We start from the raw sequence: 26,589 nt of genomic DNA, 5'->3' as shown, positions 1-26,589 counted from the left end.
ATCGCCCTTCACATCTTTGAAAAAGGCATACTTAGATTTAGCCGCTGGGGGAACTTCGTCCTCAATCACCAAGGCTGTGCGGACCGCCCGAATAAGTCCAGGAATATATACTTTGGACTTAGCATCAGCGTCCTTAGTATGGAAAGGTTCCTGATCGTAAGGATCCAGAATCTCCCCATCATCAGACGTCCCTTCGTCATCCTCATAAGGAGCGGACAGAGACGCCACCGGCCTTTTATGAGGCCGCATCACAGACTCCCCTTGCAATACATCCGACAAGTGCTGTAAAGAACTCGTCAGGGAGTTAACCCACGCTGGCTCCTGAGAACCCGGGAGCGGGGAAATAGGGAGACTGTGGGGTACCACCAATTGTCGTGGGAACCCCTGCATGGGTGACGACACCACAGACTGCTGGGACAAACCCATCGGAGTAAACGCGGGCTGCGGAGCTAACTGGCCCACTAAAGCTGTTAACGCCTGAGCGAAACAAGCCCAGGGCGGCTCCTGTACCGGTGCTGTAACCGTAATAGGCCGCGCCATGGACAACACTGCCGGCAAAGGCCCTCCGCGCTACCCTCCCCCTCCGCTAACGGTACTTTGCACGTGGTACACTGTAGCCGGAGGGGAAAATCACTTTCAGACATGATGGCACCACGTATGTGACCTCTCTCACCAATTAAGTATTAAATAGGCGAGAGACCACCCTGCAGCACCGCACCGCAAGGGCTTTAGCAGAAAGAACAGGGACAGTAATAAAGCTGACAGTTTAGTGAAGAATAGTTACAGGCAGCGCTAGCACAGTCACATACAATGCAGAGAAATAACAATTCCTGCACTAACAGCGCTGATCACTCAACTACACAGACACAGGGCCTGGTAGGACACAGCGCTGCATACACAGACCTGAGCCACAGCGGAGGAGAGGTATGCGGGGGGACCCAGACCACGATGCTTCCTTCCAGACTTCCAGCAGCGTTCACCATGCGTTGCAGAGAAGATGGCCGCCGAGGAGCAGAGAGAAGCTGGCCTGGGGGAGGAGCGCTGACACAGGACCAGTCAGCACAGTGCAGAGAGGGCTGTGTGCAGCGGGGGAGGCGCCGGCTGTGAGACAGGGAAGGCGCGCTCCCCTGGCATGCATTTAACCCCTGGGACGCCGCAGCGATACCGCTCTGCTGCGGTCCGCTGTCCCAGGGGGTAGTGGAAGCGCAGGTTGGTCGCCTGGCTCCACGCTGCAGCCAGTCCCCAGGGAGCCCCCTGCCTGGGGACTTAGGACCATGTGATCAGCGGGGACCCACCGCGGGACCCCGCTGCTTACCTCTGTCCCCCTTGAATCCGGCCATGGTCCGGAGCATCTGGGGTCACCGCTAGCTGTGACCCCAGACGCCCACCAGCATCCCCGGATCAGTACCGGCGTTCTGGTACCGGCGGGGTGTAGGGAAGACAGCATGGACGTCAGGACTGACTGTCCATGCTGTTCATCCAGTTGTGCAGCCACAGCTGCATGAAGAATAAGCTTCAGGGGCTCTTCTAGCCCCCACTCCAACAGGTGCACCCGACTCCGGCCGGGCACCAAACTAAACTGAGGTGCCTTGGCCTGGGGGCGGGGTATAGGAGGGGGACCTAGTGCATCCTGGGAGGCTGAAAGCTTAACTCTTTGGTGCCCTGCGACTGACGTCACACCTATACCCCAAGGTATCCTGTGGATACCCTATGGACCCTGAAGTAGAAAAATTTTATTTTAGTGTTGAAGAATAGGCCCCTGAGTACCTTTTCTTTGTTCATTGTGGAATGATTTTGCCCCACTCTTATATGCCTATAGTTATGAATAAATTAGTGTGGCAAGCATTCATCTCTTCAATTATGTTTCAGACATGCATCTCGCATTAATGATAAATGAGAGATATTTGTCTGCAGCAGAAGCAACATGACAAAGTTGCAGCACAGTCATTTTGGGGGCAATTCAATTAAGTGCGAGGTGAATAGTGCTGGGAAGCTGGTCCCGGAGCTATTCAATTCACTGCACTGTTTAGTCCGACTATTACAACTTAAGTCGGAGAATGCCAGTTTCTCGCGACTAAACCTGGTTGTTTAGTAGCGAGAACCAGCATTCTCCGACTAAATAGCCAGCTACTAGGCTGTTAATAAGCCGGCAAACAGCCTCGCAGCCTAGTCGAATGTCTGCTTGGATCCTACTACTAAAGTCAGCCTAACAGTGCACTGTATTGAACATCTCCAGGAACACCTTACCGGCGCTATCAACACGCGGTTATTGAATCGTCCCCATTGTCTGCCTGTCACATGGAATCACGACAGACAGTTGTAACCGTAGCAGGCCCCTACAGCTTTTTGTTTGTTTGTTTTTAACAGATAATGCAACATGTCTGATATGATTTCAAGCTTAGGGCTGAATTCAATTAGAGGCGAAAAGCCGCGATCAGAGAAAAAGTTTTTGCCGATTTGTGGTTTTTGCCTGTGTTCTGCTTTTCGCCCAATTCAATTCCAGGACATTTTCACCTACGCAAAAACTCTATAGGCAAAATGAAGGTGAAAAATCTCTATTTTGGGGTACAAATGTGAGGACTTGATTCAGAACCCTTTGGACACACCCCCTCCAATGACTAATAAGGAAAAAAAAAAAACTTTCCCTAAAAACAACTTGTCATTTTTGGGGCAAAAATTTTAAAAAAGTGTTGTAAAATAGGTAAAAAGTAGGGGGCCTTGTATTTTGGGGGGTATAAGGATGAGATTGCAGGAGGCTGCAGCAGGTGTATTTTTGAGATTTTTTTAAATCTTCACTTTAGAGACACCAAAATATACCAGTAATTTACATGTACCCCAAATTTAACTACGGTACTTCTTTTTTCTCAAAAAACATTGCTTTCTATAATTTTTTCACACTAATGCAAACATGCATATCTGCTCCCACCAAATCTCCACTTTTATTATACTCAATAATAAACTTTTGTTTTACAGACACACTTTTCTCACACTGTACTCTTACCTGCATTTCTGGAAATCTGCACTCTTACATTCTTTCTTCATTCCTACTTTCAACTTTTTCTTCCCCTATTTACATCATCTTTACCATTACCATGTTTTCTTCAACTCCCACCTTCACTCAGTGTCTACCTAATCTTTTGTTCTGCCCCCTGCTTCCACCTTCATCCTTTCCCCCTTGTCTCCTCCATTTCCTCTTCCCCTTATCTCCTCTCTTCTGTTTACCTTCCTCCCCATCTTCTCCCATTACTCCACTTACTCCACCGGGGTCCTACGACCTCACTGCTAATCCCTCCTCCCACCCCCCTCTCCATGTCACTTCACCCCACATCCATCCACATATCATTAAGCTCCCTTCCTGCCCACCTTCTAGTGGCTCCCCTTCTAGCACTGGTGTCCGCACCATCGCTACACTCTATTCATCCCGGTCCCCCAAATTAATCTCACCTCCACGCTAGAGCAGCCCTGATAATCTCATTCAAATCTCTCCAACAAACTTTGTCCCTCTATCCTGTGCCCTCTGGAATGCCAGGTCAGTCTGTAATAAACTGGTCCCAACCCATAACCTTTTCATCTCCAACTCCCTGAATCTCCTAGCCATTTCTGAAACCTGGATTTTACCCTCTGACACCACTTCTCCTGCAGCTCTCTCCTTTGGGGCCCTCACCTATTCCCACACCCAACGACCTGGGGGTCACCATGGTGGTGGTTTTGGGGTCCTATCTCCTGGTTACTCATACCAACCCATACCCTCTGAACCATCCCTTACATTCTCTACATTTGAAGTCCATGCTATACGCCTCTTCCACCCAGTACACCTCCAAGTAGCTGTCATTTACCAGCTGGCCCTCCAAGTTCCTTGACAACTTTGCTTCCTGGCTCCCTCACTTTCTCTCCTCAGACAGACCTTCCCTCAATTATCCTAGGTGACTTCAATATTCCAATTGATATCCCCACAGAATCCTCTGCCTCCAAACTCCTCACATCTTCACTTGGTCTCTCCCTATGGACCTCCTCACCCTCCCATGTGAGTGGCCATATGCTTGAGCTGGTCTTCACTCACCGATGTGATATTTCTGATCACTCCAATTCCCCTTTCCCACTTTCTGACCATCATCTTCTATCTTTTAACCTGTCCCTCTCTCCTTCCCCTACTCTACCTCCAAATGCCACCATCACTAAGCGTAACATTGACTCTATCGATAGTTTCCTTTTCTTCCCTGCTTGACTCACTTCTCTCCCCTATCCTCTCTCTCTCCTGCCCTGATCAAGCCACTTTCCTATACAACGCCTCCCTTACTTCTGCTCTGGACTCTGTTGCTCCGGCGATCACTACTCACACTCGCAGATCTACTCCTCAACCCTGGCATTCCAAATGCACCAGATACCACCAAAAGTGTTCACAAACCGCCGGGCGACAGTGGAGAAGATCACGCTCTAAGGCAGATTTTCTCCATTTCAAATTTATGCTCTCATCCTCTCTAAACAGTCATATTTCAAGATCCTCATCTCCTCTCAGTCCTCTAATCCCCAGCGTCTCTTCACCACTTTCAACTCCCTCCTTCGCTCACCCCCTCCTCATCTCCCCTCCTTGCTCTCTGCCCTTGACTTTGCTACCTACTTTACATCTAAAATTGATTCCATACATCAGGACATCATATCCAACCAGTCCCCCAGCTCTCCACCTCCTCCTTTCCCAGATCACCCCTCCCCATCAACTTTACCAACTCTAACATCCTTCTCCCCTGTATCTGGAGAGGAAGTCATGGTCCTCATCTGGTTCTCCCCCACTTCCCCCTCCCCCCTTGATCCTATCCCCTTCCGCCTCCTCCGCTTCCTCTCTCTTTCTGCCTGCTCCCATCTTGCCCACCTCATTAACCTCTCCCTCTCATCAGGCACTGTTCCTTCTGCTTTCAAGCATGCCCTTGTCTCCCCCATTCTTAAAAAACCTACCCTTAATCCTAACCTTCTTTCTAACTACCGACCCATCTCTCTCCTCCCTTTTGCCTCCAAACTCCTTGAGCGGATTGTCTACAAACACCTTACTGGTTTTCTTTCCTCCCACTCCCTCCTTGACCCTTTTCAGTCCGGCTTCAGTTCTCTCCACTCCACTGAAACTGCCCTCACAAAAGTCAGCAACGACCTCCTTGCTGCCAAATCCAAAGGCCACTACTCTCTTCTCATTCTCCTCGATTTCTTTGCTGCTTTTGACACCGTGGACCACCCTCTCCTGCTGCATATCCTTCACTCCCTTGGGCTACGTGACACTGCTCTCTCCTGGCTGTCGTCCTACCTCTCTGACCGATCTTTCTCAGTTTCCTCTCATGACTCCTCTTCCCCCCCACAGCCTCTTATAGTAGGTGCTCCCCAAGGTTCTGTTCTTGGACCTCTCCTATTCTCCCTCTATACTTCCTCTCTAGGTGAACTCGTCAGCTCTTTTGACCTCCATTATCATCTCTATGCTGATGATACTCAAATCTACCTTTCCTCCCCTGATATCTCCCCCTCTCTTCTGACTCGTATCTCCAACTGTCTCTCTGCTATCTCTTCCTGGATGTCCCAGAGATTTCTTAAACTTAATATGTCTAAGACAGAGCTGATCGTCTTCCCACCGTACCAAATGACCTCACTTCCCACTATTTCTTTATCAATTGATGGAATAATTATCTCATCTAGTCCCAAGGTGCGCTGTCTTGGAGTTATCCTGGACTCATCCCTCTCCACATATCCAGAGCCTTTCACAGTCCTGTCGTTTCCATCTAAAAAATATTTCTAAGATCAGACCCTATCTCACCCAGGTTGCTACTAAAACCCTCATACACTCACTGGTCATCTCCAGATTGGACTACTGTAACCTCCTCCTATCCGGCCTCCCCAAATCCCATCTCTCGCCTCTCCAGTCTATCCTTAATGCTGCTGCATGGCTTATCTTCCTCTCCAAACGCTCTACATCTGCCGCCTCTCTCCTACAAACCCTCCACTGGCTCCCCTTCCCTTTTAGAACCCAATTTAAGGTTCTCACGCTCACTTACAAAGCCCTCACCCAATCTTCTCCCATATACATCTCTGATCTCATCTCCCTTCACTCTCCTCTCCACTCTCTTCGTTCAACTAATGCACGCCACCTTTCATGCCACCTAATTACTTCCTTCCACTCCCGCCTCCAAGATTTTGCCCACACTGCTCCCCACCTCTGGAACTCTCTCCCACTCCCCATCAGACTCTTCACCTCTTTGCAATCCTTCAAATGGGGTCTTAAGACCCACTACTTCATCAAAGCCTTCCAGCTATCATTCTAACTCCCTGCTACATGCTCCTTACGCCCCATCTACCCCATCTGTGTCACCCCTGTTTGTCTTCCCCTCCCTTTTAGAATGTAAGCTCTTACGAGCAGGGCCCTCTACCCTCTTGTGCTTCTCCCTACTTTAGTTTCATCTACTTCTTACTCTCCACTAGGGCACCTAACACTTGGTTGCTTATGCTCTGTTGCTTATCTGGGCGTTATGGTCGCTAATGTAGCAATATATATTAGCTATGTCCTGGTCCTGTATTGTTCTGTAAGTCGCTTGTCTACAACTTGTTTATGTGCTTTGTAAGGCACTGCAGAACATTTGTGGTGCCATATAAATAAATGATAATAATAATAATAATAATAATAATAATAATAATAATAATAATAATAATAACAACAACATGCATATAACAGCCATTTGACACAATTTAAGATCACTAAATACTTTTATTAGGGCTATTAATACTCTTCTTTATTAATTCCCAGGGTCAGTTACTCTTTTTATGGGGTACAGACTGATTTCCCCAAAATATGCTGTCCTTTTTGCTAATTTTGTTATTCACTACATTTGCCTATCCGCGTTTTCGCCTATTCTGGAATTGAATAGGGAGAAAAGTGGAAATGCGCATGGCAAAACCATCGCGTCCAAACAGGCGAATGATGCAAAATCATCGCGCTTTTCGGCGATCGTGGTTTTTTGCCTCTAATTGAATTCGGTCCTTAGTCTAACCCTATAGAATCACATTTTACTTTAGAACACTTCAAATAAATGGGTAAAAAATTTAGGTGAGGAATTCAGTTCAAAGTGAATGCGTACATATCAGGCATTTAGGTTAGTGCCGACATCGCAAGTTGTCCCTTGAACCCCATAGATGTGCAGTGGCAAAACTTGTGGTGTCGGCAGGCATGATGTGCCCTTCTGGAACAGCACATCGCATACTGTACAATGCATACTATTGAATTCCAACTTTAGAATTACTTTTTTTTTTCAAGCAAATGTATATCATCCTCAAGAATATGACTATTCTTGAGGATGATATACACAAATGCATTTTTACGCAGTCGCAGTTCATTTTGTCAGCGGCTTGAAACACTTAGTGAAAAACAAACAAAGCCCCCCCATCACATAGTTATGTGTACTTTTGTCATATTATTTCCTAGGGCTTGAGGGTCATGAAAGAAGATCATAAAGAAGGGTTAATTTATGAAAGCTTCTAAAAAGGAAAAGAAAAGGTGTTAACCATAGAAACCAGTCAGATTCTAGCTCTCATTTTGTACACTATACTAGACAAATAACAGCAAGAATGTGTTTGGTTGCTATGGACAATCCCTTCTTTGCCTTTTTAGAAACTTTAGTAAATGTACCCCAGAATGTACAAAGGGCACAAGAGAAGAGCTCTTGAGCCCTGCCAACATTCATTATACCCAGAGGCCAATACTCTGTATACTCAGTGGTCCATAGTCAGTATACTCCAGTGGGGCACAGTAAAACAATAACCATATCAGTAAATACAACCTAAACAAACTCAGCATCCAGATTCCTGAAGAAAAATAATATGGTCTGAGAAAATATGTTTAGATTCAGTCTCCATGTACATTTTTAAAATAGGAGCGTGGGCATTAGTCAAACAACCTCCAAAAGCTATTCTACTCAATTACATCCCCTCTATAAAGACCACACATAACTTTACATATTCTCTTTCTTCACCCCAGGCCAACATTCCTGTGTGACTGGATCATACAGCCCACCAAGAACCTCTGCAACCTGCCTGGACCAATATGCAACAGGTAGCACCTATCCTTGTGTATCAATGCCTATCCTATTTCCCTATAGATTGTAAGTCTGCGAGCAGGGCCCTTTTACATCTTTGTCTGTCTGTTATTACCCAGTCTTGTTCTATTACGGTTTGTTCCCAATTGTAAAGCGCAATGGAATATACTGGCGCTCTATTAATAAATGTTAATAATAATAATAATAATAATAATAATAATAATGTATTTATTGGCAGGAGCATGCTCAGTGTGAGAATCACCAGGTACCAGATTGCAGATGGATGGCACACTAAACAAATCGCAAAAGATCAATGTCACAGTGACTTCTGTTCACATCAACAGTAAATATAAGGAATGTTTAATTTACTAATAAATTGTATGTATGTGGTTAGGCTTTTACCCAGTCTGTACCATTAACATTTTCAAAACTGCATTGCAGATACACTTTAATAATAGTCTTCTGAATAAACAGAGCTGCTACAACAATCAGGTAAACTTAATCTTTTACTTTGGCTTATCATAAATACCCATTTATGTTTAGTTCTACATTAATGCACTGGATGAAGGCAACAACTGTGTATATAGCTCATTGCATGCAGTAGCAGATACAATTGAGCATTTAATGCAAATAAACAGCGTTCTGTTGTCCTTTGCTGGTTAATGGGGCCCACAGATCAGCAATCACAAAAAAACGATTCACCGATTCTGTGTTTGTTCCCCAATTTAAAGATTCTCTAATCCACCAATATGCACCTATACATTACCGATACGCAGATCATTATCACCAAAAAACGGATCTACCAATCGTTGTTGGAATTAGTGCGCTCATGAGCTGTCTCCAACCACATGCTAGTGAACACCATCATCCATACTAAACATCTCACTAATCACCAGGCTAATGTTCCAAAGCTGTCATCCTGTCAAAAAAAAAACAGATACCCCTATTGTGGTACATGCTGATACCAAGATCAACAAGGCTGCAGATGACATGGAATAAGAGAATCTGATTGAGTAAAGACAGACCCTTCTTCATCTGTATGATAGAAATGTACAGTATAGGGAGCAGCATGAGTTTTGAAAAGCTGACGTGCTGAAAACTACTCTGCATAGAGGTGTCCCATGGAGATGCAGTTAAAGCAGAAAAAAATGTGGAAGGTCACTAGTACCCAGGGCATACTTGCCTAGCCTCCCGATTCGGCCTAGAGCCTACCGAAAATAGTGTGCCGCTCCCAAGCCCCGCGGAAAGGCAGGCAAGCCTCCCGGCTGCTGCCGTACCCCTCCGTCCGTCCCCCCTTCCCCACAGTTTTAAGAGAAACCCCCGCAGCGGGGGAGGCAGATGACGCAATGCACACTGAATCGCATAATTTCGGCCCCACTCCCTGCTTCACAATGCCAGTAATCTCGACATTTTGTAGCAGGGGTGGGACCAAAATGACGCAATTGCGTGGTCAGGCCCCGCCCACAAAACCAGTCCGGCTATGCCCACTATTCCAACCACGCCCCCTGCAATGCTGAATTGGCAGCTCCCTCCCGGAAGAGGCAGCCAGATTATCTGCAACTCAGACCCCGGGTGACTGGGTAAGTCTTGAAGATGTGGACAGAGCTATGAGGAAAATTGGTTTAGTGGTGGGATCACATATTTATTCAATTATCTACGGCAAAGTTACAACTTATGATATGTGGATGGCACTGCAAATGGCTTATGAAGATAAAGGGACATATCCAATGGGGCGCGAGCTTTAGTGAGGTAAAAAACCTTGTGCCCAATTTTGGATTACCACGGGTATGCGCATTCCTGATACCCGTGGTATCCAATGAAAAAAAGTGGTCGCAGGGTTTCACAGCTGAAAAATTACACTTAACTGCTCGTGGGTCTCTGGAGGTGACCTCCCCTCCTTCTTGTCACTGGGGAGGTGGCTGCTGGGAGTCTCCAGAGGCTGCAGGGAGTCGCAAGGGCTGCTGGGAGATGTAGTTCTCCCAGCTCCCATACAGGCGGTGTACACAGGGGTCACACACACACACACACAAAACATTACACACACTGACATACTCACCATTGTTGCAGGAGACCGGGTCCCGACACTGGAAGAGAAGACACCGCTTCGGAAGGTGAGTAGTTAAGGACCAATTAAGCTAATTGGAAACTTCCAATTGCTTAACTAGTCCTCAGGGGGGTGCCGCCGGGGTCCCAGAGCAAGTCCTGCTGATTTTTCCTAAAATTAACAATTTTAGGAAAGATCAGACCGCACCTAACTGAATATGCCCCAAAGACTTAATGAGGAGAACCAACCTTCTGGCACACATTGGGCCTGACTCAGATATGTATGCATTTTATTTTTTTGTAATTCAGGAAGATGGTGCATGCACACAAAAGAGCAAACATGGAGCCGCGGAGGAGGGACCCGCTTGCTGGAACAAGGTAAGTATACTTCGGGTGCAGGGTGTACGGTGCTGGGGAGGCCCATGTGCATTGCACACCCTGCACCCATTATAAATACACATATGCAGCTTCTTGGTAATGACATTAAAGTCCAGTACTATGAAGCTAAGCAGACACTGTACATGCTAACTTATTGCAGAGCATGCCTACTGAAACACAGCACACAAAGTTTAAGATCAGGGGCCTAATGTAATAGTGTGAGAATTTAGAAAATGTAAGAGTTTAGCAGTAAACTCTCACACTATTATATTGGTCTAGTTGTATTTTCAAAATGGGAAAACATCTGGATGAGAGTTTAAATCGTGAGAGTTTTTTGAGTCTGAAAAACATGACTCTGTTACACTGGCCAACTTTAAAAAATGTGAGAAAACTCTCACATTTTCTAAACTATCACCCTATTACATTTGGCCCAAGATATTTTAAGTGTCACAAGTTGAGTCATACAGACTCAGATTGCAAACTGAGCATATTAAGTGGCACCTCATCACTTAAATGTGACAGCAGCAATGAGTCAGCCTTGAATGTGGCAGACAGCAACCATAGAGACTGCTAGTACATGGACTCAGGAGCCACAAGGCATTTCATTTGTAATGCCATTAAGGCTATGTGATTCAACTAGAGTCCGAGGTATCGGAGGAAAGGTCCTATATACAACTCATGTCATCACAATTACACTATGCCCGAGAGTGAGAGCTAAGGAAGTTGTCACTGATGTGGAAGATGTATGTTTGTACCTAACCAACGTGACTGCTGTGTAGGAGAGAAGATAGAGTCCTGTTTGCGACGGGTCGGTGTGAAGAGTACAACCAAAGACGGATGGTTATTGCTGCAGCTACTCAGTACCAACAACTATATTTCCTTGACACTGTGGAGTGCCGTGCAATGGTCATTGAGGAATCCACCCAATCAATAGAACTGTGGCACAGCGAGTTAGGGCACCTAGGCCATGACGGAGTACAGAAGCTTCAGAGTGATATGGTGAAAAGGGACAATCATGAAAGACCAGCGTGTCAGAGCTGTGTGAAAGGCAAGCAGACATGTTGCACCTTTTCTAAGTTCACATCCAGAGCACAAGTGCCATTAGAGTTAGTGCATACTGACGTGTGTGGACAAATGGAGATGTGGCGTTACTTCTTTACACTCTAATGTCTGTGTATCAAGTAATGGCTACACTGCCATTACACTCTGATGGCAGTGTAGCAACTTATGGCAGGCATTACTTAATTACACTCATTGATAATGATACAAGGATAACACATGTTTATTTGTTGAGGAATAAAAGCGAAGTGACAAATAGGGTCAAATTGTAAAATAATCTCGTTGAAAACCAAACAAGTCAGAAGCTGAGAGAACTAAAACTATGCTGAGTGATTCAAATCTCGATAAGAAATGTTGGGCTGAAACAGTAAGAACAGCTGTTTACCTTAAAAATCAATCACCTATAGTGGCAGTCAAGAAGATGCCACCATTGGAAGCGTGGACTGAAAAAAAGCCAAATATCAGCCATTTACATGTGTATGGAACTAGAGCTTACGCTCATGTACCTTAAGATAGAAGACACAAACTTGATTTCAAGTCAACTGAATGCATCATGCTTGGATTCTGTAATCAGAGCTAAGGCTACTGTCTTTGCCTATTTTAGTTAGTGTTAACAGGGATGTTGTGCACCCACAGGGTCCTGTGTCAATTGATATGCCTGCAGCTGAGAGCGTGCCTGGGAAGAGTTAAATAACAAAAGTATACAACCATTTGAGAGTTCCATGAGGAGCAACAAGGGAAACCACCTAGAAAGTTTAGTGAGGAATTTGCTGGAATTGTTCACTGTGGCCCTGATTCAGAGCCGGACGCGCTGGCAGAGCGCTCGCTCTGAATCAGGGCCGGTCTTTTTCTTTTATAGAACGGCCTCCTGGCCGCTCGCATAGTTGCTATAGCGAGCGGCCAGGAAGATGGTCGCGATGGTCAAGATCATCGGGCTTGCGATGAGACCCTTGTGGTAGGGTCTCGTTGCCGCAAGCCCCAGAGAGCTTTCGGCTCTAACAGAGCCGAAAGCTCTCCCACTGACATCAATTGTGATGTCAGTGGGGCCAGCGCCAAAAGGAGGCGTTCACATGGGAAAGCCTCCATTTGGGCAGCCACTCCCCCGGCCCGCCCACCAAAGGGGGCGTGCTGTCACTCAACATCGACAGCACGCCCCCTTTGGTACAAGACCCGGAGTGACGGATTGCCTGTCGCTATCCAGGTCTCGCACATGCGCACGACGGAGCTTTGTTCAGAGAAGGCCATCAACATTGCTGATCTGATGAAGAATGCTTTAGTCAGTGCAGTTTATGTTTCCGGTCTGATTTCTCATGCTCAAATTTTTATTTTGCAGAATTATGGACTGAAACATATTCAAAATGTTGATGCTTCGTTTTGCAAAAGGTATTTGTCTAAACTCAATTTCTTACATTGCAAGAAAGAAATGCCAAATGTGATATGATGCTCATGTTGTGTCCTGTGATGGATGTACGGGTCATGTTGTGTCCTGTGATGGATGTACGGGTCATGTTGTGTCCAGTGATGGATGTACGGGTCATGTTGTGTCCAGTGATGGATGTACGGGTCATGTTGTGTCCAGTGATGGATGTACGGGTCATGTTGTGTCCAGTGATGGATGTACGGGTCATGTTGTGTCCTGTGATGGATGTACGGGTCATGTTGTGTCCTGTGATGGATGTACGGGTCATGTTGTGTCCTGTGATGGATGTACGGGTCATGTTGTGTCCTGTGATGGATGTACGGGTCATGTTGTGTCCAGTGATGGATGTACGGGTCATGTGTCCTGTGATGGATGTACGGGTCATGTTGTGTCCAGTGATGGATGTACGGGTCATGATGTGTCCAGTGATGGATGTACAGGTCATGTTGTGTCCTGTGATGGATGTACGGGACATGTTGTGTCCTGTGAAGCACTGTACAGGTAGGAGTAAGCTGGCGGCCACAAAGACCCACCAGGACTCAGCTAAGAGAGGTGTCCATGAGGATAGGATAGACCAGGAGACTCTCACCACCAAAGATACCTACAGTGCCATGTTGTGTGCCTGCAAGTACACTATACCACCACCATTGTACACTAGACCATCAATGCTACCATCTGCTGATGTCTGAACAGCGATCACTCCCGATGCACTATAACATCCAGCAATACCCTGAATTCCAGGCTGCCACAAACAGTGTATTACATCTACCACTGTTACACCTGTGTAATTCCCTGTGTCGCCATATGCTACCTTTGTTCTACCTGGTATATAATAATTCTGAGAACTGGTTAAGCTGTACCACATGTGGACTAATCGCCACCAGCATCAACTACTGAGTTACACATTTAATCAAGATTACTCAGTCTGGTGAGTTATACTATACTCTGGTGTATCAATTCATCAGGAGAACTACTGTCCCCAGCCCATTCCGCTTCTCATATTAACACCTCCTCACGCTATCTGTGCACATTACTCTGCTAAAAATCGTGAAAGGCTCATCATATTTTACTAGTAACTATTTGCAAAACAGCTGATCGGTGCCATACACTAGCAATCTACTGCGCCGATTGGTCGGCAGAATCCAACATGTTGGGCAACCTGATTCACCGAATCCAATCACTTTTTGAGTCAGCAATCATTGAACCTTATACATTGCCGTTTTTTTTAACAATCATTTGCAAAACGCAGAATTGCACTTATTGATTGCTGATGTATGGGCCCCTTAGTCAGAAATAATCTATTACTTTAATTTAACAGTTATTTATATAGTGCCTACATATTACACAGCACTTTATACAGACTATTTGATCAGTTATACAAGTCCCTACCCCTGTGCAGCTTACATTCTATATTACCTACCAGGGACAATAGAGATCATTTTACCAGGGACCAAGTAACCTACAAGTAATTCTTTGGAGGGTTTGTGGAAATTAGAACAACCTCAGGAAACCAATGCAAATATGAGGAGAAAACACAAACTGTACACAGAGAGTAACCTGGTCAGAAACTAGCCCATGACACCAGAACTGTGAGGCAACAATCCTTACTTACTGCCCAAACTATGGACAATATGCAAGGGTAGATGATAAAGGAGGAGGAATAAGTCAACATGACTGCTGCTGCACACATGGTACCCTTCAACCACTTCTGAGAACGAGCACTTGGAACTCCTCCAGTTCCAATTTTATATTTAAGATTTATTAAGGCAGGTACTGCTATATAGCCATAGAGTTCTGGCTGACAACTTTGAAGACTCACAGGAGTCTCCAATAGGTGTCCTCTACTGTCAACACAACAATGTAAGCTAGTTTTAATATTGACTAATATAGCAGCTACAATTACAACCCATTTGTGGCATGGAACTATTAGGCTGCATATTAATAGTGTTTTATATCCAGCCATGCTAAGTTTAACCTGAGCCGTGTTTAGCTGCATGGTAAATACAAAATACATATGACGTGGAAAAGGAAACTTTGACCATGTGGAGAAATTGTACTAAATGGACTATCATCATCATTATTATTGACACTTATTTGTAAGGCGCAGCAAAACTGCAACACCGGACAGACTAGTACAAGGCATAGAAAGTACAATCACCCCTAAAAGAGAACAAGTACAAATACGGGTAACAAAAAGTGTGATAGATAAGACATAGGGTAGAGAGGTCACTGTACGTGAGAGCTTACAGTCTATTACAAGAAATACATCAAATAGAGACCACTGTTGGTGAGGGATAAATATCAACAATTTACAGATTATTGACCTATAAAGTTGAAAAGGGCAATATTCCATGGCAATATGTCTCACTGGCTAAACTGCAATAGGCCATTCAAACTAATTACTGAATGGTTGCTATGGGTTTTTACACTTGATATAGGATTCAATGATACCCATTTCACATTATCTGTATGCAGGGTCTAACGTGATCAAATATAACAGGGATATTTAGAAGCCCTTTGGGAAAAAAAATACATAACTGCCATGATTTAGGTCTCTTGTGCATCTATATAGTCTTTAAGCTGCCTTCTTGTCATTGGTCAATGAGAGTGAGAGTGGCAGTGCACTAGTAACTATCATGGGACTCCAAGGGATTTTCGCAGAACATCACAGTGCGAGTCAAAAGAAATATTCACTACAGTCCACAAACAAATCTCTCATTGGAATTATGACACCAAGGACTGGTCAGATGATGGATCTTGGTGATTGGGCGCTACAGCCAGGTACAAAACCCTGGATGGACTCATTATATCCTTCTGGACCTCATGGACATCCAGACAGATACGCCCTTTGGCTACTCAAACCCTTAAAGCGATTTTAGATTCCCTTAAAGTGTGGGATAATCTTTTGTCTTTATCAAAAGGGCTTTTTCTACCACCTCGCACCCTCTCGCCTAATCCCAGATATTAATGTCTCTGCCTGGTGTGATTGGTGCATACAGTATTACAGATTGCTGATGCCATGCATGTGAACTCCATACTCCCATTCACATTTCTCCAGGCTCAATTTGCTTCTCTGCCAGTGAACTTTTTACCTACCTTCTAATTAGTGATTGGATCACCAGTATGATTAGGATGCAGGATTCCACAGCGCAACCTCAACCGGACTTTTCGCCCCAATTCACTATAGGTAACACTAAAGGGTCTATTGGCTTTTGGTATTCATATATCCTAGGGGACAACATAGGAGACAAAACTAAGTAGCAACAACAATGGGAACTGAGTTTAAAAAAACAACACTCGCTATTAAAACGGTGGAAAACTGCTTATCTTACAGCACACTGATTATTTAAGTGTTATAATCATACAGAATTAAAATGTAAATGATTACACAGTCTTTACCTCACACTGGCGAAGCGCCACTAAATGTGGACTTCCCATTCTAAATTCTGTTGGAGGAACTTCTCCGTCCTGTTTGACATATATCATATATTTTGGGATAGCCCATGGGTTCAGTCTCTGTGGCATGAGTTATTCCAGTTAATCTCCTAAATTTCAGAATGCAGTTTACAGCCTTCGCTTAGAATTGCCCTTCTACATGTTTACCCCTAGGATTAGAGAAGGAGCTGATTTACTTTCATATCTCCCCTCTGCATTCACTGGAAGACATCAATTGTGACGCCAAAATATGGGCTTTGGGCCTCATGCAGACCCACTCGCAAGCGGCTGTCCGCTCGCAAGTGGGTCGATGGTGTGCACTGCGCATGCGCACGACGGAGGGAGCTCCGTCGTGCGCATGCGCCAGACGCGACGAGCGAAGGACTTTCCTTCGCTCGTTGTGTCTGATCAAAGGGGGCGTGCTGTCGATGTTGATTGACAGCACGCCCCCTTTGGTGGGCGTGCCGGCCAGACGGAGGCGTTCCCAAGGGAACGCCTACCGTCAGAAGCCGGCCCCACTGACATCACTAGTGATGTCAGTGGGAGTGATTTTGGCTCTGATAGAGCCAAAATCACTCCAGGGCTTGAGGTCGAAAAACCCGACCACAGGCTTCTGGTCGCACTGGCGATGGTCGCGATGGTCAAGACCATCGCGACCATCATCCTGCACGCTCGTATGTGCTGTGGGTGGTGACCCACAGCTATACGAGCGTCCAGGAGGACGTTCCATTTTTATGGAGGACGGCCCTCATTCAGAGCGAGCGCTCTGCTCAGAGCGTCCGGCTCTGAATGAGGGCCTTTGTCTCCATTATCACACCCATTTACTATTTGTACATGTATCTTAATGTTTTGTGTTTATTCATATGTACAAACTGTGGTTCCCTACTGCCTTATTCTTTGTTTTGTATCCCTTTTGCCATATTTGTTTACTGAACTTCAATAAAAACTATTGATGAAGAATCCTTAGCAAAAACACAAGGAGGGAATACATTTTGCTGCCCTAATTAGCATTACAGCAAACTCACATTTTCAGTGAACCAAACAGTTAGTACTGTACATGTAATATTTAATGTGCACAGTCTATAACAATCAAATGCAGCTTAACAGTTAATACTTTAAAAACGATGTTCAGAATGTCGACATGAGAATGTTGACAATTCCCCCCCCCCTGATTTTAGTGTTAGGATTGGTATGCCCTGGTATTGGTATTACCTCACCAATGTTAATCTGCATGGTTGACATGTGGACTGTCAACATTCATAGGGCGGAATTCAATTCTTTTCATCCCCTATCGCGCCCGACGGAGCTATTCTATTCTTGCTCCTGTCGGGCGCGATCAGCTGCCAAGCGCTACATTTCAGCTCGCAGCCCCTGGGGGATGAGAGCTGAAATGTGCGAAAAGTGACGTTTGGGCGCCCAAACATCACTTTTTGCGATCGCGCCCAGCACTTTGGTCGGGGTTAGCCGTTTTACGCGGCTAAATCCGACCACTTTGGGTGCGATCAGCGTGAAACGCTGGCACAATTGAATAGCGGCCCGCGATCTCCTGTCACTTTAGACGGGAGATGTGGGCCGCGAAATCAATTGAATTCCGCCCATAATGTCCACATTGTGGCAATGTCGACCAGCGGCGTTGCTGGGCTCCGGAGAGTGCCTGTGCAGGCCCCATCCCCATAGCGGATGACATTGTGCAGAGGAGGCGAGGCAGCCGGGACAGAAAAGTACAGCACTGCTCCTAGTGTCCTGAGGAAACTTTGAGCTGTTGCAAAGGACACGTCGGGAGGCACTGCAGCAGCGATACTGGAACAGCACCCTGCTTGCCAGAATCAAGGGTCGTGGGGAAACGACTGTGCTGCTTTCACATCCCTGCGCTCTGTATGATGGCATCAGTCCATATCCCTAGTTATGGCCCTGATGTCGACATTATGGGCTCGGTCCAATTAGCCACGAGTAAATATAGCTATATGCTGCATTTACGGTACAGCTAGACTCGTGGATTTTTGTTCGCAGTCCTGTAATACTGCGTACAAAAATATGCAAATCCGGGGTGAGATTGGGCCGCGAGGGGGGAAAATTGTATTCTGTTGCAACGGCAACTCGTCCTATGAATGTGACAAGTGAACCTTCTGTCCATTCAGAGCAGGACAACATTCTGAGGGGTCTATTTACTAATCAGTGTTAGGAGACAGGGTGAAAAGTGATAAGTAAGTGATAAGGTGCCATCCAATTAGCTCCCAATTGTCATTTTTCAAACACAGCCTGTGAGATGACAGTTGGGAGCTGATTGGCTGGCACCTTATCACTTTCACTCTGTTTCCTAACACTGCTTAGTAAATAGACCCCCCGAATGGTCAAATTTTGTACCACACACTAAAACACTAGGGGGTCTATTTACTAAGCAGTGTTAGGAGACAGAGTGAAAAGTGATAAGATAGTGATAAGGTGCCAGCCAATCAGCTCCCAACTGTCATCTCATAGGCTGTGTTTGAAAAATGACAGTTGGGAGCTGATTGGCGGGCACCTTATTACTTTCTTATCACTTTTCACTCTGTCTCCTAACACTGCTTAGTAAATAGACCCCTAGTTCTGGTAATAAAGAAGCACTGGGTGTCTGAATTCAACAAGAGTATTCAAAGTCACAGATTTTGAAGTAGAAAAAGTATGCATTTACTTATTTATTCACAGTTATTTATATAGCGCACACTACACTGCACTTACAGAGAATATTTTATCCATTCACATTAGTCCCTGCCCTAGTGGAGCTCACAATTTATATTCCCTACCACATGGACACATACACACTAGGGTTAATCTTTGTCATAAGCCAATTAACCTACCTAGTATGTTTTTGGAATGTAACAGGGAACCGGAGTATCTGGAGAAACCCCATGCAAACACTGGAAGGACATGCAAACTCCACACATATAGGATTTTGTTAGGGAAATTAAATGGTGATCTCAATGATGTGAGGTAGTAATGCTAACCACAATACCACTGCTCTGCCCAAAATGTGATTATCCTGTGAAAATGGACATATGGGAGCAGTGCCTTAACAGGGCTCAATGCGGCCTGGTGGGGCCACCAGGACCAAGACAAGTTGCACAGACACACAGATAGTGGGGCATCCAAAGGACCCTCCGGTTGGCATTGCGGTAACGATAGTGGCCCCAGGCATCCTGCTAGCCAGAAGCATGGGCCGTGGCGCTGCTACGGTACCGTCCACAGAGTTTTGCGTTCTGAGTGGAGGTGCTGCTCACATACCCCTAGTTATGGGCCTGTATGGGAGCTCTACACATGGAGGTGCTGCTCACATACCCCTAGTTATGGCCCTGTATGGGAGCTCTACACATGGAGGTGCTGCTCACATACCCCTAGTTATGGCCCTGTATGGGAGCTCTACACATGGAGGTGCTGCTCACATACCCCTAGTTATGGCCCTGTATGGGAGCCCTACACATGGAGGTGCTGCTGACATACCCCTAGTTATGGCCCTGTATGGTAGCCCTACACATGGAGGTGCTGCTCACATACCCCTAGTTATGGCCCTGTATGGGAGCTCTACACATGGAGGTGCTGCTCACATACCCCTAGTTATGGCCCTGTATGGGAGCTCTACACATGGAGGTGCTGCTCACATACCCCTAGTTATGGCCCTGTATGGGAGCCCTACACATGGAGGTGCTGCTCACATACCCCTAGTTATGGCCCTGTATGGGAGCTCTACACATGGAGGTGCTGCTCACATACCCCTAGTTATGGCCCTGTATGGGAGCTCTACACATGGAGGTGCTGCTCACATACCCCTAGTTATGGCCCTGTATGGGAGCTCTACACATGGAGGTGCTGCTCACATACCCCTAGTTATGGCCCTGTATGGAAGCCCTACACATGGCAACTGAACAGAGCCTTAGAAGAGCAAGTTTAAGACCATGGTCTGCTTTAAGAGAGAAAGGTGTAAGTGAAAGCACTGGGGTGTGACTAGCTGTGCATAAAATATGTCTAAATCAGGGTTATTCAACCCCAGTCGCAGGTGACTAAAAACAAACCTGATTTTCCCTTTTTTCCATGTGTTTTTAAGATGGGCTCTGAATGGCAACCGCCTCCACAATGCATGCAGGGAACAGTTAGGACTCGTTTTAGTGGTCAGGGCCTCACGCACTTCTATAGGAAAATCCTGGTCATGGTGTCATAGTGTCTCTGGTAAAACAAGATTGCAGTTCTGGATATAGTAACAACAGTGTGTTGTCTCTGAGGGAGGAGGCAGAGGAAGATTAGGAGCACAGGCTTGGGATGTGTAATGGGGTCAGAAGCCAGTATGATATGCTACAACTTGGGCAATAGAAATATCATGTTTGCTTGCCTTTACTAGGTATTCTCTTATGCTACTTGCCAATATGTACCCTTAACATGAAATACGCACCAGAAAATACATCTTGACCCCTAACTTTCAGATCAATCTTGCAGACCCATATTAGCTCCTTGTTTAATAGCAGCATTTATAACAATTAGAAATGATGAGACATTCGGGGACTGAACTGTAGCAATCAGGCATACCCCAAATGCAACCAGGCTGCTGCCACAACCGTCACAAGGCACAGAGCACTGTACTCTAGTAATGGTGACAGTAGCAGAAGTGGTTCCTCTCTATTATGCTACTAGGAGGAAGAGGGAAAGAAAACAATAAGTGTATTATCCAAGCACAAAAAGAGATCAAACAGCATTCTCCACTTCCAGCAGATGATCCAGGACATATCAAAGCGACTTCATCATTAGTTGTTTTTTTTTTTTTGTTTTTTTTTTTATAAGCACCCAGAAAAGTGACCTCCTTGGTATAATGTGATATTTAATTGTATGTGACCTGTATCCAGAGATAATTTTCAAAAATAAGAACTTTTGGGTCATTTCACAATGAATTGCTTACTAACTATGGCATGCCGTGCTAAAGTGAGCATCAATGTTTAAATCAATAAAAAAACAAAAAGTGTACTTTGTCAACAATATAAAGCCATCTATTAAAATAACTTCCTATAGTATATTCCAGCAGATCTAAAACTACAATTCCCAGCATGCCTTGTACATAAAGTCAGCTGTCCTTTCATAGCAGTTTGCTTGTGGTGCCAAAGCCTGTCACTCTCTAGGGCTACAATAAACCAATCACTCTTTGTCCATGGCTCTTTCACCATGGCAATATAAACATTTAACCAAAAGCAGCATGTCGCTTACTTTTTATATATACACAATAGACTACTTAAATCTATTCTAAATTACTTTTCATTCTAACTAAAGCAACATTTATCAAGGTGTTCTGCTATATGAATTGACTTGCAGGAAACAACATAGCCCATGTTATGAAACACACTGTTGCATTTATTAAACCATACTGGTATCCTGCACAGAGTAGCACATGTGTATTACTTCGTTATTTACCTAGCCAAAATGATATGACATGAATAGGCAGCAGAATATTGTCAGCAAGTGGTCAATTTGAAACCTGGTAAAATATATACTTGCCATTTACAAGCAATAGCATTGAATAAAAGACATGCATCATATATGTCAGTGCACTTGTTTCCTAATCAGGATGAGCTAGACAAGAAAACATGTGCCTTATGATGCATACACACGGTCAGATTTTTCCTTCAGATCTGAACGATAATGATTTAAAAATCGTTCAGTCGTTCATATCTGAAGGAAAATCTGACATATCTGACATGCCTGAACGATGGACGATGAACGTTCCCATTTTTCAGATAACGATATCTGACATCTGATGTGTTTGCAGTCAGACTTGGACGATTCCATTCATTTTAATGCAGTCAAAAATCGTTCAATCGTTCAAAACTTTGGTAAAATCGTTCAAACGTTCATCTGACAAATCTGACCGTGTGTATGCTCCATTAAGCTGCATACACACAACGATTTTTTGAACGATTATCGTTAAATGATATCGTTTAACGATAATCATTTGAAAAAATCGTTCACTTTCTGAGTCAAACGATGAACGATTATCATTCATGCGCGTTCACGTTTGTAGTTCAGTCAGACTTGTCAACTGAACGATTTTCATTGAGGGAATATGCAAAAATCGTTTGTAGTTCAAAAAAATCGTTCATTACACTTTAAAAAAATCTGACAGATAATCTGACAGAAAATCGTTCATAAAATCGTTGTGTGTGTATGCAGCTTTATTCAGAGGTGGATGGGATTATTTTAGTACTGTGCATGCATATGACTTGCACTGAGCATGCACCAAGTATCATTACTGACGGCAGTCGCAGTGGGTACTTGGATACAGAGCTATTGACAGTCAGGGAGCGTTTGCGGCAGGTACTGTAACGAGTGGTGGCGACTCAGACGCAGGTGTGTTGCGACCGTTTTGGGCATGTGTCTATGCCTGCGAATGTGCATGCAGTAGTTAAGGCTCCACTGGCGATGCCTAGAAGCACTTCCCGCAGAATTGCATTCACCCCATTTTAAAGTTAAGGCAATGTCAACTTCCAACCAGAGCAATGTGAAGTCAGTCATAGTGGCAACAATAACATGGTTTTTTAACCACAATTTAAAGAAAATGGCCAATATAGTAATTCAAAGCAAGTTTTGTTTATTGTAAATGCCACAAATTGCAACAATAAAGTTATTAGAATAAAAATTCCTTCAGAGGGAAATCTGAGTTGCTTATTAAAAAAAAAAAAAAAAAGGACTAATTATAACAAAACACTATTTACTAGCGAACATTTAAATATATTATCATTTCAACTACAAACTTTTAAATCAGCATAATTTGTGTTGCTCAATAGTTTTAAACTTCATCAGAATCTGCTAAGTGTTCCAAAACATTGGAATGTAAATATGGAACTGACAGAACATTGACAGACAAGAAGAAAAGTCATTGTTGGTCTTGGGGAATCGGATGAAGAAGACGTTTATTGGACAGATACAGTGCATGCTCCTAGGGACCGTACAGGCCACAGTGACTGAGCTAAAATGGAGAATGACTCACAGCTGGAGGGGAGTAGCTGGGGTCGGGGTCAAGGTCACATGGCTCTGCCACTTAAATCTACATCTACTGTGCAGTAGAGGTCGCAGTTTGCAGATCTGCTCACTTCTTACATATTACTGGTTTCAAGGCAAAAAAAAAACAATAGCAAAAACATCTCAAATTCTGTTAACCCTTTCATGGACCTCATACAACTTCTGCAATGTCAGTGCCTCTTCCAGATGTAAACTAGCCAAAGCCCTGGTCCTAGAGCATGCACTTCTTACCATTTAAAACATTTGTATAAAAAAGCTTGCAAACTATGTTTTATACTAACTATGAGGAAGAGAGTTGCAGCAAATGAGCCACACATTAGGGATAACCTGAAAATAATTATGATTACTCTACATACCAAGGCCGCACTGGGCAGCCCTCTAACCTTCAATAGGGCCACACAGTACCCTTAATATTATATCAGCAGGCCTTTTAAATAAGCATTATAAGGTATAATAAACACATATAACAAAAGCAGGAAGGAGTGGGGGCTTCAGGCAAAGGGTTGAGGGGCTGCAGGCGGCCCAGGGCAGTTGCCCGTTACTGCCCCTCGTTCCTTTTACAGAAATGTCTCTGAAAGGGGGAGATAATTGGCCACAAAATGTAAGAAAAAAAATAATACATGGAGCTTGGGGTGATGTGCACAATACCCCTACACCACTGGATAACACTACTGCACTTGAATTACCCCAGTGGAGCAAAGCCTCATGCACTAGACTGCATATATATGGGTTCCTAGCCTAGTGGGCATGTCCTGAAAAGAAAATCCAATAATGTCCTCCTCTGAATGCCAAGCATAAACCAGCAGAGAGCATAAAGGGTTCATAGATAGCAGGAATATGTAAGAGCTGCAATGGAGACCTTCAGGAGTGGACTTATTAATATAATGCTGCCTATCCTGCCCGGGCTGCAACAGAGCCTCTACTCTTCCCACTGTGTCAGAGACAGGCATACATATATTTATGTTATGGATATTGATCGTGATCCGTCTGCAGCAGAGAGCAAATGGCTGCACATGGGAAGCAACAACCTGACCCCTCCCTTCCCCCAACCTTGTGAACTTCAGGTGACCGGCTGTGGCTTACATACACAGGCAGGGAAACACAGACAAGCACACATCCTCAGCTGAACTGGGGCAAGCACAGTAAACAAGAGCTTTTTTTTTTTTTTATTTCAAAATAAATAAAAAACCCTGCATACAGTTAACTATACAACATACAGTATATATCCCAGCCAATTATCTCCTAGCCAATGGCTTTGTAGGCAGGAAACGTCCTGTCAAATGTCAATGTCACAAATGTGTGCAATGTGACTCACAGCCTTATGTGTCAGATTGCCATTTCAAGTGTACCAGGTACAACTAAACATAGTAATGTAGGATGAAACGAACCACACAATTATATTAACAAAATAATGAATACATGAGAAATTATATTATATATATATATATATATATATATATATATATACACACACACACACTTTATATTGGCCTGTACAATATAACTAGATTTTAAATCAAAACATGCTTGAAGGCAAAAACCAGGTTTAGAGTACCCCTAGCATGGAAACGGTTAAATAAGTGGGAGCCCTATGCTCTGTAGTCCAGGTTGGCTCCCACAAGTCCTCATTCTTCAAATAAAAAAAGTTTTTTTGTTATTTTTTTTAATATACTGTAGCCATCCTTGCAGCAGCAGCAGGGAGAGTGATGTGTGATCCTGGGGACTGTCACACACAGCTCTGCTATGGAAACTATTGCACTGCTGGCTGGCACAGTACACAGGCTGGGGCATGGAATCTAGCCTGACTCATGTGACCCTCTCTACTACACCCAGCGTCCGGGCCACCACCAGCCCCACAGCCTCCACTTTCAGAAGAAGGGATTCCTATACACAGACACCCCCTTTTCTCGTCTCTCTCTCCCCTCCTCTACTTGGCCCACCCCTTGGGTTTTCTTGCACAAACCTCCCCCTCCCCCTTGCATCTGCTGCTGCCTCTCCTCCCGGGGCCGACAGGCTCAGCAGCCGGAGCTGGCCGCAACCTTTACCCGGGGACAGAGCCCTATTGATTCCGGGCACAGCAGCAGCTGCCTCTGCCTGCAAGACCCCAGCCAGGGACTAAGCAGCAGTAGGCAGGGGAGCGAGATGCAAAACGGGTGCAAGGTGGGGTGAAGAAGAGGCACGGGGGCGGGGGCATGGCTCTATACAAAACCTCCATATACTATTAGGGGAAGGAAAAAAATGATTAAAAAAATAGAGAGCACAGGGCTGCTCATCACCAACATGGCTGCCTGGCTGAGACCTAAAAAGAGTAGTAATAATAATAATAACCCTGCTGGGCTTTGCTATGTCTTTGTCAGTTTCACCTCTGTAACCCTAAACTAATGCAGAAAGCAGGCAGGGAGCTGCAGAGAGCCAGACACACACACAATATAGCAATGCTGCTGGTGACTTACGTGAGGGAAGGCGCTGGGGTTGCTCCTGCTTCCTCCTGGGCATTTTGTCCCCTTTCTATGTGATCTGTCTATAGAGAGCTCGGGGGGTTATTATCCAAGGCGATCACATTCTCCTCCTCGGTGGGAGCAGCCAGATGGGAGCAGTGCAAAGGCAGGGACCCGGTGATCAGAGCGGCTCCTGCGGGTTCCTGGAGTCAGGGAGCTTGGTCGTTGCACCTGGCTTGTCCTCCCTTTCACCTCCCTCCCCCAGCCGTAATAAATATTCTTCAATGGGGGAATGGATGTGATCTATACGTATGTATGTGTGCAATGGAAGGGCTACATGGTGATGATGAGGAGCTGGTGCTGCTGCCGCTGGTGTCTATGGCAGCACCCTGTGTGTGTCTTCTAGCCCCCTAACACTATTGCAAGGATCAAAGGGCAGCAGTGGCGGCGGTAGAGCACACACACAGACACACGCACATACATGCACATATGGAGGGGCAGCCTCCCAGTCTCAGACATACAGCAGACAAGCTCACAGCCAAGGCTGGGTCACAGTGCAGAGCTGCTGCCCTAGGCTCTCTCCTCCTCCCCTTGCACTTTGCACACCCTGCTCCCCTTCAGCTCCTGTAGGGAGGAGGTAGAGATGTGCAGGGACTGCAGTAAAAACACTCTTGAGGTTAATGCCATTGGTAAAACAGCTTAAGAGCTTTATACAAAACTTTTA

At 45.1% G+C, this 26,589-nt stretch overlaps 1 protein-coding gene across 2 annotated transcripts in view; it reads right to left on the bottom strand.

Moving 5' to 3' along the window:
• Positions 1–26,368, bottom strand: part of ZNF827 (zinc finger protein 827) — a 221,367-nt gene extending 194,999 nt beyond the window's left edge. For both annotated transcript variants that reach the window (XM_088448431.1, XM_088448432.1), the window contains exon 1: positions 25,881–26,368. In XM_088448431.1, coding sequence (XP_088304557.1) covers positions 25,881–25,923 — 43 coding nt within the window. In that variant the 5' untranslated portion in view covers positions 25,924–26,368. The remainder of the gene's footprint in view (positions 1–25,880) is intronic.
• Between the last annotated feature and the right edge of the window lie 221 nt (positions 26,369–26,589).

The sequence above is a fragment of the Taudactylus pleione genome, unplaced genomic scaffold (genome assembly GCF_031769625.1).
Source record: "Taudactylus pleione unplaced genomic scaffold, aTauple2 ptg000021l, whole genome shotgun sequence".
Lineage (NCBI taxonomy): Eukaryota > Metazoa > Chordata > Amphibia > Anura > Myobatrachidae > Taudactylus > Taudactylus pleione.
This window is presented reverse-complemented; position numbering and strand designations above follow the sequence as displayed.